The sequence below is a fragment of the Molothrus ater genome, chromosome 6 (assembly GCF_012460135.2).
Source record: "Molothrus ater isolate BHLD 08-10-18 breed brown headed cowbird chromosome 6, BPBGC_Mater_1.1, whole genome shotgun sequence".
Taxonomy (NCBI): domain Eukaryota; kingdom Metazoa; phylum Chordata; class Aves; order Passeriformes; family Icteridae; genus Molothrus; species Molothrus ater.
The window spans coordinates 9,593,933-9,609,488 of record NC_050483.2 but is presented as its reverse complement, the minus strand read 5'-3'; the positions used below and the strand labels follow the sequence as shown (position 1 = coordinate 9,609,488).

General features: G+C 65.5%; 3 protein-coding genes across 4 annotated transcripts; 2 read left to right on the top strand and 1 right to left on the bottom strand.

Moving 5' to 3' along the window:
* Nucleotides 1-258: 258 nt before the first annotated feature.
* Nucleotides 259-6,649, bottom strand: SSRP1 (structure specific recognition protein 1). 2 transcript variants are annotated; one of them, XM_036384798.2, is made up of 17 exons: nt 6,566-6,649; nt 5,907-6,065; nt 5,523-5,708; nt 5,248-5,353; nt 4,596-4,786; nt 4,298-4,528; nt 4,103-4,206; nt 3,876-4,004; nt 3,496-3,717; nt 3,340-3,412; nt 2,803-2,941; nt 2,665-2,710; nt 2,054-2,177; nt 1,523-1,693; nt 1,189-1,280; nt 896-1,076; nt 259-640 (listed from the first exon to the last, which is right to left on the bottom strand). In XM_036384798.2, the coding sequence occupies exons 2-17, from the start codon at nt 5,958-5,960 to the stop codon at nt 572-574; spliced, it is 2,118 nt and encodes a 705-aa protein (XP_036240691.1). In that variant the 5' UTR covers nt 5,961-6,065; nt 6,566-6,649; the 3' UTR covers nt 259-571. The 2 variants fall into 2 exon arrangements, with proteins under 2 accessions (XP_036240691.1, XP_054371256.1); XM_054515281.1 differs by having other exon boundaries at nt 6,556-6,571.
* A 666-nt stretch (nt 6,650-7,315) lies between these two features.
* P2RX3 (purinergic receptor P2X 3) lies at nt 7,316-11,604 on the top strand. Its single transcript, XM_054515233.1, is given in 14 exon segments — nt 7,316-7,343; nt 7,494-7,662; nt 8,443-8,578; nt 8,670-8,741; nt 8,813-8,849; nt 8,852-8,878; nt 9,280-9,373; nt 9,455-9,532; nt 9,721-9,862; nt 10,396-10,526; nt 10,614-10,707; nt 10,784-10,849; nt 11,033-11,110; nt 11,220-11,604. Coding segments are annotated over 13 exon segments (1,329 nt in total). The 5' UTR covers nt 7,316-7,343; nt 7,494-7,522; the 3' UTR covers nt 11,454-11,604.
* Nucleotides 11,605-14,213: 2,609 nt separating this feature from the next.
* Nucleotides 14,214-15,330, top strand: APLNR (apelin receptor). Its single transcript, XM_036384640.1, is given in 2 exon segments — nt 14,214-14,348; nt 14,350-15,330. Coding segments are annotated over 2 exon segments (1,116 nt in total).
* The last annotated feature ends 226 nt before the right edge of the window (nt 15,331-15,556 follow it).

Sequence of the window (15,556 nt, the reverse complement as noted above, 5' to 3'; positions counted from 1 at the left end):
GGAGGGGAAACAGGCCTTAATCGGATCAACCCCCTCACGAGGGAGGTAGAAAAACCCCCAAATGGCATCAGGATCGAGCGAGGGGCTGTAATTAGGAGTCCTGATGGCTGAGCAGGGGCTGGGGGCCGCTAATGGAGGGTGGGGAGAGAGTGAAGTCAGCCCTGGAAGCGGTTCAAGGAGGGGAATGAGCTCCCGGATGGCTGCAGGAAGGAAGGAGGGAAGGGGGAGCCAGCCCCACACCCACACAAACACCATCAGTGGGGTTTTTTTTTTATTCAACCCGAGTTGCCATGTGAACAGACCCAAAATACAAAAAAACAACACCAAAAAAAAACCAACGAGGGAAGGAAAGGAGAGAAAGCCAAGAGTTTAGAAAAAATAAATTGATGGAATATAACGGTGAGGGACTGAGGAGGCACCTCCTGCCACCACGGGGTGCTGGGGGGACAGGGGAACCTGGCCCTGCTCCCGGGTGGGAGCCATCCAGAGCCCGGGACCCTGGTCCCTGCGGTGGGGCTGGCCCGCCCAGTCCTCTCCTCTGGGATCCAGCCTGGAGCCAGCTGGGATGGTGCTAATCCGAGCCTGAGGCAGAGTCCTCTGAGCTGGGGGGCGGGCTGGCAGCTCCCTCCTCCTCCGAGTCCTGCAGGCGGGGGACAGAGAGGTCAGCAGGGGACAATGAAGGCAGGGTAGCATCCCCCACTACAGCGGGGACAGGGTGATGGTGGTGACTTGTGGACACACCAAGGGACGTCCCCAAGGACATCAAGTACCAGAAGGACCCAGCCTCTCCAGGAGAAACCAGCAGGATGTTCCCCAAGCAAGAGGCACTGGGGTTCTCCCAGAGAGTTGTTCCCTAGGGAAGAGGGACCAGGACCTCCCCCAGTTGTGACCCCACCTCCTTCTTGCTCTCTGCAGAGGAGCTCTCATCGCTGGACACGAACTCCTTGCTCTTGAAGCTGTCACTCATGCCCTTAGCCGGGGACTTGGAGGATGAGGACTTGGAGGTGGCGCCTTTCTTGTCCCCTTTCCCCTTCACCTGCTTCTCCTGCTTCTTCTTCTTCTTCTTCAACCTCTCCCTGCACAGGGTTGGGTGAGCAGAGGAGAGAGGAGCCACATTACCCATCTGGCCCTGGGAACAGCCCGATTTTGGGGGGCCAAGCCCTGCCAGCCCCTTGGCAGCACACTCACCCCCTGTGGCTGTCGGCCTTGCTGCCCACACTGTATTCCTTCATGGCCTTCTCGTAGTCCCGCCTGGCATCTTCCGCCTTCCGATCCCACTCCTGCAGCCAGAGCACAGGGTCAGCGAGGCCACCCCTCCTCCTCCACCATCCTCCAGCACCCACCTCCACCCCACCCTGCTCCCACTCCTGATCACCCAGCGCACCAGCCTGAGGATGTCCCCACCCCTTCCCAACTCCCCATCTGTGCAACTCCCAGCTCCCAGGAGCAAGGAAGGGCCTTCCATAGCCAGCCTCCCCTCCTGTACCAGGCCCAGCTCTACCCCGGGCCTCCCATCCCTCACCTCCTTCTTCTCCTTGGACATGGCCTTCCAGAGCTCCCCAGCCTTCTTGGACAGATCGGTGATGCTGATACCAGGGTGGTCCGACTTGATCTTCTCCCGGCTGGCATTCAGCCAGAGCATGTAGGCCGACATTGGGCGCTTGGGAGCGTTGGGGTCCTTCCCCTTCTTGCTCTGGGAGGTGGAGAACACCCATGGAAGCCCAATGCACCCCTCACCCAACACCTCGGGACTGGGCTCTGCTCGCCTCTGCACCCCCAGCAATCCAGCTGGGGAGTGGGGCTGAAGGGCCACAGCCGGGGGTCAGGCTGCTAGAGAACAGCCCAACAACAACCAGGATAGGCTGGGCATGGCAACAACGTGCCCTTGGGAGAGACTCAGCCTGGACCCAGCTGGATGCAGCAATACCAGGTCAGACACCAGCTCTGGCCAGGGCACTGGTGAGTGCTGCAGAGGCTGAGGTCAGGCAGCTGAGGCTGTGACCTGCCTCACCCCGCTCCAAGAGCTGGTCCTGCTCCCACAGGAGCCCCTCACCTCGGGCTGTTTCTTGCGGGGCTTGCGGTCCTTGACGATCTTGGCCTTCTTGGCCGGTTTCTTGTCGTCCCGGTCGCTGTCGCCATCACCGCTGGACGAACTGGCCGAGGCGTTGCTGTCGAACCTGTGCGGAGGCACCAAGCTCAGAGCTGCCCCCAGACACCAGAGCCCTGAGGCTTCCCGGGCTGGAGCTGCCCTGCTCCCGTTAACAGCCCTCGGGGGAGTGGCCTTCCACGAACACGGCTCATTGTGTTCTGCTTCCTGGACATTCGGAGCTCTTGAGGCGCTAGGGCTCAGCTTCACAACTCTCACCCATCCTCCTCACCCTAGCCTGGGGCTTTAACCCTCCTCCCAACTGTTCTCTTTCCCAAAAAATGCAGCCAAGGCCCTCCCTGGAGCCCTTCCAGAACTTTCTCATACTGCCTGATGCCATTACAATGAAGTGAGCCCAGACCAGCGCCAGCTGCCCAACACCCCCAAACCCAGGGCTGTACATTCCCAAATCCAGGTGATCCCAGTCATGCTGTGAGCATCTCTCAGTGCTCACACAGCCCTAGAACAGCACCTTCCCATGGGGTTTTTGGATAAAGCCCTGCCTGGCCTCTACTCACTCTTCAGCCACATCATCATCCTCTTCTCCAGGGTTGAAGGATGAGTCTAGAGGAGAAAGTGAGGGCTCAGTGTTACAGATCATCATGGGGAGCAGGAGCTGGAGCACCATGGCAGTCCTTCACAGCCCCAGCCCTTACCTGTCTCCTCCCCAGACCCATCACTGCTGTCATTGGCATTCTCCTCCCGGATCTTGCCCTCCTCTTTCATCCTCTCCAAGTAGGCATCGTGCTGGTCCTCATCAGAGTCAGCATATTCATCATAGCTCTGCTTCATTCCCTGCAGAAGGCAGGATAAGAGCTGCTCCCTGTGCTCCCCTCTGGAACGCAGTCCTGGGTGAGCACAGCCCTGGGCATGCACAGGCCAGGGCACAGACACAGCCATGTCCCCTCCTTCCCCCTTCAGGGCCCCGGAGAGAGAGGGGCAGAGCAGTTATGGGGGTTAGGGGGGCCCCTGCACACCACACTGGGGTTACTGGGTTAGTCAGAGACCACCACAGCCATGCACAGGAAACCTGCACCAGGAGGAGGAGGAGAAAGAGGAAGGGATATCGCACGGACCTTTTTCCTCTACAAGGGCAAGGAGAGAAAAGAGAGGTGAATAAAGGAAGGAAAAGCAGCTGAATTCTGGGAGAGGGCAGCACCAGTGGGCACAAGCCCAGCCCTGTGTGCTGATACCTCCTTCAGGCCCCGGTTCTTGATGTTCAGCTTCTTGGCATTGACAAAGTCGAAGAGCTTCCCGTACTCCTCCCTGTGGGAGAGGGCACAGTCGGGCCGGGGGTGCCAGGCAGCTCTGGTGGGCACAGCCAGGCTGGCCCCACAGCCCACACCCACCTCTCGATGCTGCTGAAGGTGTACTGGGTGCCCTGCTTGGTCTCGATCTCGAAGTCGAAGGAGCGGGTGGTGGTGGTGCCACGGGCGAAGTTGACGAAGGAGATCTCGTCGAAGCGGATGTGCACGGGGGGCTTGTGCACGTAGATGAAGCCCCTCTCCAGGGGGTACAGCAGCCCTGAGCTGGCCTTGTAGGAGCAGGTGATGCACTGGGCTCCAGAGTGTCTGCAGGACAAACAGTGCTATCCGTGGGGACAAACATCCTCCCCATGCCCAGCCCTGGCAGACAGGCCTTGCTCCCCAGCATGAATCACACACAGAGCCCCTTCCCCCAGCCATGGGAACGAGGTGGAAAGAGAGGGACTGGCCAAGCAGCTGCTCACCCCTGGAAGTTTCCAGGCACGGTGATCTTGCGGTTCACCAGTGCCTTCATCACCCGGCTGACCATCTCGTAGAGGGACCCTGACATGTTCTTGGTGAGCCGCCCCTCAAAGCGCTTCTCCACCTCCTCCCTGTGTGGAGGGAAGGAGGGCAGAGGTGAGAACAGGGTCTGGGGTGTAAGGAGCTCCCTCAGGATCCAGGGAGGGCAGCGTGGCATCGGGGAGCTCACTCATTCATATTGAGGGTCAGGGAGATGTCCTCATCCTTAGAGAAGAGCAGGATCAGGAAGTGGTATCGGGTCTGGCCTTGCTTTATCGGGGGGTCCAGGCTGATCTGGAAAGAGAAGAGGAGGTGAAGACACGAAACCCCCCCCCAGAGGACCCCCAGTGCCCTTCCAGGGGAGGGCTGAGCCATTCCCACTCACCACGAAGAACATCTGGCGCTGGTCCTTGTGCGGGAGCAGGAAGAGGCGCAGCACGGTGGTGTAGGGGATCTTGTAGTCGAAGGTCTTGCCGTGCAGGTGCAGGAAGGTGGGGTAGATGCGGATGTCGTAGCGCCCGCGCGGCGTCAGGCACTGCAGCTCCCGGAAGATGCAGATGGCATCTCCAGTGGCCTGGATCACATCCGCCTTGGACAGCACGTTCTGGGCGAAGGCCTGCCAGGGGAGCGGTCACAAAGGGTCCCTCGCCGCCAGCCCCCGCCCTCCTGCCGGCCCCACGCACCTCCACGGGGTCCACGCCGTCCTCCTGGGTGGGGGGCACGTAGAACCGGACCTCCATGAGGGAGACCTCGGCGTCGTCATTCTGGTGGAACTCCAGCGTCACCTCGTTCTTGCCCGTGGTGCACTGGGACACGTTGCTGAGCGGGATCTCGAACACCGGCTGCTCCCCGATGTCAAAGGACAGCAGCTGTCCTGTGGGGACACCACAGCCAGCTCAGAGCTGTGCCCCACAAATCCCATCTCCAGCTACAGTCTCGCTCCTCCCCCAAAATCCAGCAGTGCCTCTCCTCTCATCACTGTATTCCCACCCTCAAAATCCCCAGGCTTTCTCCCTTCTGGCTGCATCACTGGAAATTGACGCTGATCAGAAACAGACCAAAAGGAACTATCTGAGCCCATGTATCCTGGTCCCTGAGCTGGAGGCATATCCACCAGCTCCCCTGGCTCTCTGAAAATGGCACACATGTGCAGATTCCACATCAAGCACAGCCCCCTGGGATTCAGGGCCCTCTGGCTCTCCTGAGATGGCAAATGTCCCCACTGTCCCTGAGGACTAGAAAGCAGCTGCTCCTAAGGGAATGGCTGTGGCAGCAGAACAGCCACACTGGTGGGAACATCCCACCCCACAGCCTCAGGCTACCACTGGAACTCACCTCCAAACCTCACTGTGCCCCAGTTCCAGCCCTTCACACACAGATCCTTCTCCGCAAGCTCCAGGCAATAGTGGGCCTTGAAGAAATCTGAGAGCTTGTCAAACTCCTGGGTGGGGGAAGAGGGAGGCAACACCATCAGGAACCAGCAGTGCCCAGAGCCCCGGGTGACACACAGCCCCTGGGCATGGAGATGCAGGGGGCAGAGCTGCTCTGGGGCTGGCAGGGAGCACAGCCGGATCTGGGACAGGGCCAAGGCAGCGGGAGCAGGGACTCACCGACTCCCGGAACCCGTCATACTTGTAGACGTGGCCGTTCTTGGTGAGCAGCTTGAGGCCGTGCCCCAGAGCCACGCGCCGCCACACGCCCTCGGCCAGCTCTGAGGCCTGGATGTTGTCCACCTTCCCTGTCTTGCTGTTCTTGAAGATGACGCCCTGCCGGCTCAGCCGCAGCCGCCCATCATTCTGTGGGACAGCTGGGCGTGAGGGGACTCGGCCCCATGGAGGAACCACGGCCCCGTTGAGTGCTCCAGGCACCCACACCACCAACCCCCCTCCAACCAGCCACAGCTTCATCCTCCTCACCGCACAGCATTCCCTCACCCCATGCACACCCCAACGCTGGAAGTGCCCCTGGGGCCATCCCCATGTCCCCTCGCTTACCATGGACCCCTTCACCTCCTGGTAGATCTCGTTGAACTCCAGCGTGTCGGCCATGGCGGCTGCGGGGTGTGGGAGGGGACGGGGACGATCTCAGGGGGGTTCAGCAGCCTCCCCAGCCCGGCATGCCCGGGGAAGCGGCACAGGAGTCACTCACGGCAGCTGTGGGAGGACAGCGGGTGAGCCGGGCTGGCGACAGGCTCCTGGCGCTCCCCAGCGCCCCCAAAACCAAACCTCGCCCCTCAGGCTGCCCCCGCCCCCCGGACGCTGCCTCTGACTCACTGACGGGGACGACCCCCGGCCACCTCGCCCCTTCCCCAGCTGTGCCGTGGCCCCAGGGCCGCCCCTTCCTGCAGCCCTCGGCCCCCGCTGTGTCATCGCACCTCTCGACTCCCCCCACCCCTGCCCTTCCCCTCCCTCATGCGGCCTCTCCGCACCCCAAACCACCCACCGCACCCCCAAATTCCTTCCGAGCCCGAGCTCCCAAGCGCCCCCCGGGCCTCCCCACAACCCCGGGCCTGCCCACCCGCCCCGAGCCCACTTCCATCTCAGGCCCGTTCCCCCATCCCAGCCCGGCCTGCCCTGACTGCAGGCTCCCCCCGGGAGACCCAGACACTCCCGCCTCCCCCCCTTCCCCGGTAAGCCCACCGACCCCCCCGCACCGCTGCCGCCGCTGCCGCTTTTCCCGCCTGCGCAGCGCGAACCGCGCGGAGCCGCCGCCGCCGGAAGTCGCTCGGACTTCCGCCATGGCGCCGGTCCGCGCTGGCGCCCCCTGGTGGTTGGGCGGGCCCCGTGCAGCGCTCTCCGCCGCACCGGGGGCGGGCCCGCAGCGCGCTGGAGGCCCCGCCCACCGAGTGGCCGGGGCGGGGTCAGAGAGGCCGGGACTCCGCCCCCCACCCGCCGCTCTGCCCCGCCCAGAACCATAGAGAGAAGCGGGAGAGACCCCATTGGCCAGCACGGGGCGAGCCCCGTGACGTCACCTCGTGTGGGGACACCCCCCCTCCCCCCCCACCCCACCAAAGCCGGGGCGCCCCAAAGTGTTGGAACCGGACAATGGGACGGCCCAGAGCGGGGCACCCCCGAAACCGCACGCACGGGGCTCCCCCACCGTGCTCCCCGGCAGAGGTGTCCCCCCAAACCAGGCATCCCCAGTCTGGGGCGCACCCCCCACGTGCATCTCAATGTGGGACTCCCCGGTGCTCGAACGGGTCCCCCCTTTGGGACTCGCCCCCATAGGGACCCCGGGGAAGGACCCCGCCTGCACCCCTCCATTCCCCCAGGAATGGGGGGCGATCCCTCCGTCCCCCCGGGCCATGCCCCCGCCCCGGCCCCCGCCCTGCCCCCGCCTCCGCCCGCCCGCCCGCACCGCCCCCGCTGCCCGCACCCCTGCGGGTGCTGCCCACACCCTCCGGTACCCGCACGCTGCCCGTGCCCCTGCCGGTACCACTGCCTGCACCCGCTCCCGCCCTGCCCTGCCCTGCCCTGCCCGCATCCCCGCTCACTGTCCGCACCCCTGCCCTGCCCTGCACTGCCCGCATCCCCCTCGGTTCCCGCAGCCCTGCCCGCAGCCCCGCCTTGCCCTGCCCGCAGCCCCGTCTCTGGCCGTCCCCGCGCTGCCCATGTCCCTCCCGCGCTCCCGCACCCGCTGGGTGAGCGACTTCTTCTCCTACGAGACCACCAAGTCGGTGGTGGTGAAGAGCTGGGTGGTGGGCGTCGTCAACCGCGGCGTCCAGCTCCTCATCCTCGCCTACTTCGTCGGGTGAGCCTCCCCGGCAGCCGCCGGGACAATCCCCGGGCACCTCCGGGACAGCCCGCGCCGGGACATCCCCCGGGGCACAGCCCCGAACCCTTCCCGGCACCGCGACAGCGCGGTGACAGCCACTTCCTGCTGGAGGTGACACCCGGGGGTGACGGCGTGTGGCATGGGGTCACAGCGAGGGGACAACAGGCGGTGGTGCGGGGTCGGGGGGTGGCCAGGCCGGGAGCAGAGGAGGGACGGGAGAGCGGGTGACAATGTGCCAGTGCCGGGAGTTCAGGTGTGCCGGCGCAGGTGACACGATGGGGACAGCCAGGAGAGTGTGCCGGTTGACAAGGCGGGACAGAGGATGTCGGTACGGCTGACACAAGGGGGACAGCCAGAGAGCGTGCCGGTGCGGGTGACAGGAGGGTGGCAGCGCAGGTGACATGATGAGGACAGCAAGATGTCGTTTCGGGTGACACAAAGGGGACAGCCAGGAGAGCATCTCGGGTGGATGACGGGAAGGGACAGCGTGGGTGACAGCGAGGGGCAGAGAAGCCGCTCGGCCCCAGGGGACGACAGAAGGGGATGAGCCGCGCTCGGGTCCCTGTCCCCGAGTGCTCCCGGGGGTGACAGCAGCCACCGGCGGGGGGATGACAAGCGGCAGTCGGGGATCGGCAGCCGCTGGCGCTGGCAGTTCCGGGGTCCGGGGATCACGGGCAGGTCCGGGGGAGGGTGCCGGGGGGGTCCGGGGGTGTCCGGGGGTGGCTGTCCCCAGCGTCACCCGCGGTGCTGTCCCAGCTGGGTGTTCCTCCATGAGAAAGCGTACCAGGTGCGGGACACCGCCATCGAGTCCTCCGTGGTCACCAAGGTGAAGGGCGTGGGGCGCTACGCGGGGCAGGTGATGGACACGGCCGACTACGTCACGCCCCCCCAGGTGAGCACCGGGGACCGGAGGGGTCGCTGAGGGGCGCGGGGCCACCCCCGCCTCAGTTCCGGACGGGTCGTGTGACAGCGACGTCCCGCAGGGCACCTCAGTGTTCGTGGTGGTCACCAAGCAGATCCGGACCGAGGACCAGGCGCAGGGCGTGTGCCCGGAGGTGCGGGGGGGCAGGGGGCGCTCGGGGGGACCCCTCGATGAGCCCCCCGTCCGCTGACCCCCGCCCCGCAGAGCGAAGCCGCGTTCCACTGCTCGGCGGACCGGGACTGCCGGAGCTGAGCCCGGGCACGAGCAACGGTGAGGGACCCGCTGGGAACGGGGGCTCAGGGGACCGAGGGACGGCGGGGAGCCACCACGGGAGGGAGGGAGGGAGGGAGGGAGGGACCCTCGGTGGGCTCGGGGGAGTGGGGGGCCCGGGGCTCTGGTGCGGGAGCTGGAGGTCTGGGGGAGCCGGGGGGTCAGGGTCCCAGGGGTGCCAAAGGGGCCCCGGGGATCCCCGGGGGTCTGACGGGGGTCTGGGGTCTCAGGGGTGCTCCCGAGGGTGCTGATAGGGGTACGGGGATCCCAGGGGTGCTGACGGGGGTCTGGGGTCTCAGGGGTACTCTCAGGGGTACTGGCAGTGGTCTGGGGGTCCCAGGGGTGCTGGCAGAGTTCAGGGGCCGAGGTGCCAGGTCTGCTGACAGGGTTGGGGATCCCAGGGCTGCTGACAGGGCGCTGCGTCCCCTACAACACGACCCTGCGCACCTGCGAGATCCAGGGCTGGTGCCCCCCCGAGGTGGACACTGTTGACGTGTAAGTGGGGCCGGGGGGACATAGGGAGGAGCAGGGGACATGTCCCCTGCCATGTCCTCAGTGTCACCCCCCTTCCTCCAGCCCCGTCATGCTGGAAGCTGAGAACTTCACCCTCCTCATCAAGAACAGCATCCGCTTCCCGCTCTTTGGCTTTGAGAAGTGAGTGGCACAAGCCACGGGGGGGACACGAGGGGACATGAGGACAGGGCATGGGGTAACACAGGGACATGGGGACAGGGGACATAGGCACAGGATGGTGGGACGATACTGTGATGGGGGTCCATGAACCCAGACTGCTGCCTGATGGCACATCCCTCTGTGTCCCCCGTGTCCCCCTGTGTCCCCAGGACCAACCTGCCACCCCCTGGCAGTGGGGTGGAGCTGGGCCGGTGTCGCTTCCACCCACAGCTGCAGCCCCTGTGCCCCATCCTGCGCCTGGGGGACGTGGCACGTCTGGCTGGGCAGGACTTCCCTGCGCTGGCTGCCACCGTGAGCGGGGACACAGGGGACACGGGAGGCATGGGGACAATGGGTGGGTGTGGGGACACAGGGGTACAAGCGCGTGGGATGGAAGAACATAGGGACATGGGACTTGGGGACACAGAAATATGGGATGTGGGACATGGGGACATGGGACATGGGATGGGGGGGATATGGGGTGTGGGACATGGACATGGAAGATGGGGACATGGGCTTGCATAACATGGGGACACGGGATGCAGGGATGAGGGATGTTGGGATCAGGACATGGGGATACAGGAACACGAGACAGAGTGATGATGTGGGGCTTGACACAGGGGCATGGATGGGGTTTGGGATGTGTGACATGGGGACCATGGGGTGTACAGACATGGAGATTCGAGACATGGGGGGCAGAGGGATGTGGAGCTTGGGGAGATGTGAATGTGGGATGTGGGTTCATAGGACGTGGAGCACAGGGCCATGGGATGCAGGACTGTGAAACTGTGGGGACTTGGCGCCATGGGGCCAGGGTCCGTGGTGCTGATGCAGGGCTGGGGCAGGGGGGGGTGCTGGGGATCAAGATCGGGTGGGTGTGTGACCTGGACCGGGCCTGGGAGCGCTGCCTGCCCCGCTACTCCTTCACCCGCCTGGACAGCCTGGCCCGGACCCCTGCCCCTGGATACAACTTCAGGTATGGCCAGGACACGCACGGCACAGGGGTGTGCACTGCCTGGCATGGCTCCTGTCCCCATGTCCCCGTGTCACTGTGTCACCACAGGCACGCCAGGTACTACCGCTGGCCCGACGGCTCCGAGCGCCGCACCCTCATCAAGGCCTTTGGGATCCGCTTCGATGTCCTGGTGTATGGCAGCGTACGTGTGGGGCTGGGGACTCGTGGGGTCACAGGGGGGTCGGGGACTCCGGCCAACAAGGGCTGTGCTCCCCCAGGCCGGGAAGTTCGGCATCGTCCCCACCCTCATCAACACGGTGGCTGCTTTCACCTCCATCGGTGTGGTGAGTTGGGGATGTTCTCAGCCCCGGAGTGGTGACACCTCCCAGGGCACAAGGGGAAATGCCATGGCCACGGGGCATGGGGACACAGCACAGATGCAGGGTGACAGCGGCCTGGCTCTGTGGGGAGGGGTACGGGGGTGCTCCACAGTGCGGGGCCCCCCACCCCAATGCTACCACCCCCAGGGCACGGTGCTGTGCGACATCATCCTGCTCAACTTCCTCAAGGGCGCTGAGCACTACAAGGCCCGCAAGTTCGAGGAGGTCAGACATGGGGCCGGGGTATCCTGGGGATGGGGACACCTCTGGGGGGCTCGATCGCCCCCCCCCGGCTGCAGTGACTCACCCAGTGCCTCTGTCCCCTGTCCCACAGGTGTCAGAGGCCGGCGTGCCCTGCCACCCCCTCAGCGTGTCCCCCCGGGGCGCTGGGGACCTGCTCCCGGGACAAGCAATCCACCGACTCGGGCACCTTCTCCCTCGGCCTCTAGCCCCGGGGGCCATGGGGCAGCCCCGCCTGCCCACCACGCTGTGGTGGCCTGGGGAGGGGCTCGCTGAGACCCCCGTCGGGCTCCTATTGCCCACCCAGTCCCCAGTGCTCCCCCTGTGAGCCCCATCAGCATCTGACTGTCCCCAGTGCCCACCCCGGGTATATCCCAGTGTCCCCAGTGTCCATACGAGGTGCCCCAGCCCTGTCCCTTGTCCCCAGGGTGCCCCTCCCGCAGCACCTCCCTGTCCTTGCCACCCCATGCCCCCCAATAAACCCGTGGCTCGCAGCACCCACCCGTGTCCAGTCTTTGGGGGGCGCGGGATGGTTTTTGGGGGACCGACGGGCAGGGTTGGGGTGTGGGAGCAGAGGGAAGAGGTGTGAGGGTGCTGTCCCTGGGACGGGGCACACCGCGGGGGCAGCTGCCAACAGGAGGAGCGCCGTGCCCGCAGCGCAGCCCGTGGAAGGGAAGGGGGCTCAGAGGGACAGGAGCTGTGCCCTAGCGCTGTCACTTCCTCGGTCGGATGTGAGTAACTCTGTGGATTCGGAAGAAGCTCCAGGATGGTTCCTCGTGCAGGGCCAAGCGCTGCCCTTCCTGCTCGGGATGGGGTGAGGGGGGTGAGCTCTGGCTCCTCATCCCGCCCCGTGGGGGCTCCCACCCCAATCCCCCTGCAGAGCCAGTGGGGAGGGACGCCGTGAGCCTGGCTTGCTCCCCGTGGAGCCGCTGGTGCCAAGTCCTGGGGTTCATTCCTGTGAATGCCAAACGAGCGTCCCGAACCCCCCGCTGGTGCCCAGGGCGGCCCCCGCCCCGCAGGGAGAGTGGCTCCTGCCCTCCCCCCGCTGCAGATAGCGGGACTCCTTATCAGCCCCATGGATTCCTTATCAGCCCAGCCCTGGCCACCCACCCACCACCCGTGGCCACCACAAACCCAGCCTGGGGGGCTCCGTCCCCGGCGCCGAGACCAAGGGACCCCCTGGGTGGCACTGAGGGCGAGGCACCCCAGCTTCCAGGACAGCGAGGGGGTGACCGGGACACTTAACCCGCAGCTTTTGGAAAGGAGAGAGTGGAAACGGATTGGTGTGCGGCGGCTGGAAATGGATACTTGTGCCGTGCTCCAATTAGGACACAGATAGCTGGGAGTGTTATTAATAGTAATTAATAGAACTGCTCATTAGCGGTCCTGCTCATTAACGGGGCTCCGGCCAGGGCGGTAGCGGCCCGGGGAGCCTCGCTGCGATCCCGGGGGGTTCATTAGCAGTGCCGGTGCTTCCCTGTTGATGTTGCTAATTAGCGGAAAGGCTCGAGCCGTGTCTGCGCTGGGAACTGCGGGGTTCCGGCCCTTCTTCATTCCAGCTTGGGATTTGAACCGGAACTGGGCACCCTCGCGGTTCTGCCACCACTTTCAGCAGTTTCTGCCTTTCATACTTCTCTCCCCGCATGCCGGCTGTCCCGGCACTGAGATACGGGATCGCTCCTTATCTCCAGCCTGGTTTTCTCTCCCGGCTGATGCTGCAGCTCTGGGTGTCTGGTTTGGTGCCCCCACCCCCTGGGTCCCTTAACTTGCACCCCCATTTACCGACCCCTTTCCCCCCTACACCACTCTGCCTCATTTTAGAGGTTCCTGAGAGCTCTCCCCCCCTATTTCAGCCACTGAATTCCCCCCACAGCCCCTCCTTCACACCTCTTTGCTGGTAGAAGGGCCCCACTGAGCTGGTGGGGGGTCCCGGGGGCTCTGTGCCCCCCCACCAACCTCCATCCCTGCACTGGGGTGTTAAGCCTGCCCCTTCTCGTGCTTAATCCCCCCTTATAGCCCCATCCAGGCCTCGGCTCAGCCCCCCCCCCCCCCCCCCCCCCCCCGTGTGTCCCGGGGGATTTGGGGCTCTTCAGGCATCACTCTGCAAAGTCCCGCTCGTCTTCTTCGGTTCTTTTCCCCAGAGCTGGAACTATGAGAGTTCAGTCCCAGTGGGACAATCCCAGACCACCTCGGGGGGCTTCCTTCCTCCGTCCAATGTTTATTTGTGGGGTGGAGGGGAGTTTGCTCCCTCTTGGCTCAGCGTTGCCGCTCCACGAGCAAGCGGAGCTGGGGACACACCGAGAGCTCCAGTGGCAGCCGGTCCTGCGGCAGCTGCTGCCCTAAAATGGTCATTTTACAGCGTGGGGGGTCCCAGAACCCCCTCCCCGCCCAGGATTTTTGGTAAATGCATAAATCTCCTCGGCACGTTGTGCTCAAAGTGGAGCCCCGGCTGTGGGGGACCCCCTGGAACCACCGCTGTGCGCACAGCGAGGCAAATCTGGCAGCAAAACGGGGAATCCCAAGTGCCAAATGCAAAATGCCAAATGCAAAATGCCAAATGCACACCCTCCCCCCCCCGCAGTGCCACTCCCTCCAATGTGACACCAACCCCCAGAGCGACCCCCCCGCCGCCAAGTGCCCGATGTGACACCGCCCGTGCGAAATGCAGCCCCGATGTGTGACACCCCCGGCGCTGAATGCGGCACCCCGAGGTGAAACCCCAAATGCTGGCCGGAGCCCCCCGTTCCTGAGCTCCCCAGAGCCGGACCCCAGCCCCGAACGCCGCCGTGGTGGGCGACCAAACCCCGCGGGCGTGGCGAGGCCGGGGTTATCTCGGGGGTCGGCGCGTTGACACGCGGGTGAGAGCTCGGTAAAACCCCCCGGGCAGGAGCCAGATGGAGGTGGGGGGAGCTGTGAAGTTTCCCACGGGGGCTCCCCCCGGCCCTGCCTCCTGCCCTGTCCTGCCCGTCCCCTCCAGGAGGAGGGCGGGGAGGAGGAGGAAGGGGAGGTAACGCGGTGGGATTCGCTCCGGGGCCGCAGGAGCGGGTGAGCCCGGGATGAGCTGAGCGGAGCGGAGCCCAGCGCCGGGATGGAGGAGACGACGGACGCCTACAACTACGGCTTCGACAACGATACGGACTGCGAGTACACGGAGTGGGGCCCTTCGCTGGCCCTGCTGCCCACCATCTACCTGCTGGTCTTCCTGCTGGGCACCACCGGCAACGGGCCTCGTCCTCTGGACCGTCTTCAAGGGCGGCCGCGACCGCCGGCGCTCGGCCGACACCTTCATCGCCAACCTGGCCGTGGCCGACCTCACCTTCGTGGTCACCCTGCCCCTGTGGGCCGCCTACGCCTGGCTGGGCTACCACTGGCCCTTCGGCACGGCCGCCTGCAAGGTCAGCAGCTACCTGGTGTTCGTCAACATGTACGCCAGCGTCTTCTGCCTCACCGGCCTCAGCTTCGACCGCTACCTGGCCATCGTGCGGCCGCTGGCCACGGCCAAGCTGCGCTCGCGGGTCAGCGGGCTGGTGGCCACGGTGGCGCTGTGGCTGCTGGCCGCCCTGCTGGCCCTGCCCGCCCTGGTGCTGCGGCGGGCGGCCGCCCTCGGCGGGGACACCAAGATCACCTGCTACATGGACTACGGGGACCTGGCGGCGCAGGGGACGGAGGGCGCCTGGGAGGTGGGGCTGGGGCTCTCCTCCACCGCCCTGGGCTTCGTGGCCCCGTTCGCCGTGATGCTGACCTGCTACTTCTTCATCGCCCGCACCGTGGCCACTCACTTCCGCCGGGAGCGGGCCGAGGGGCCCCGCAAGCGCAAGCGGCTGCTCACCATCATCACGGTGCTGGTGGCCGCCTTCGGGGGCTGCTGGCTGCCCTTCCACCTGGTCAAGACCCTCTACGTGCTGATGGACCTGGAGGTGCTGCCCTGGTCCTGCGCCCTCCACACCTTCCTCAACAACCTCCATCCCTACTGCACGGGCATCGCCTACATCAACAGCTGCCTCAACCCCTTCCTCTACGCCTTCTTCGACCCCCGCTTCCGCCACGCCTGCGCCGCCCTCCTCTGCTGCCGGACCCCCGGCCCCGGCCCCGAGCGCTCCGCCAGCTACTCCTCGGGGCACAGCCACCCCCCCGGCGGCAAGGGGGGCCCCGGCCCGGGGGGCAAGCTGGACCCCGCCACCCAGGAGACGCTCTTCCGCTCCTGAGCCCCTCCCCGACCGCCCCCGGCGCCCCCCGAGCTGGTCTACTCGGGGGGAAGACCCCCCTCCGCCTCGCCCCAAAGCCTGGCTTGCTTTGGGGATGCCCCGCTGGAAAGCCCTGCTCGCGGGAAGGGGAAACTGAGGCACAGCCGGGGAGGAGCCCCTGGGGGGCTCAGGAGGGGGCGGCTCCCCCGGCACCCCCAAGGCTTTGTGTTTTGTGACAAATAAATGA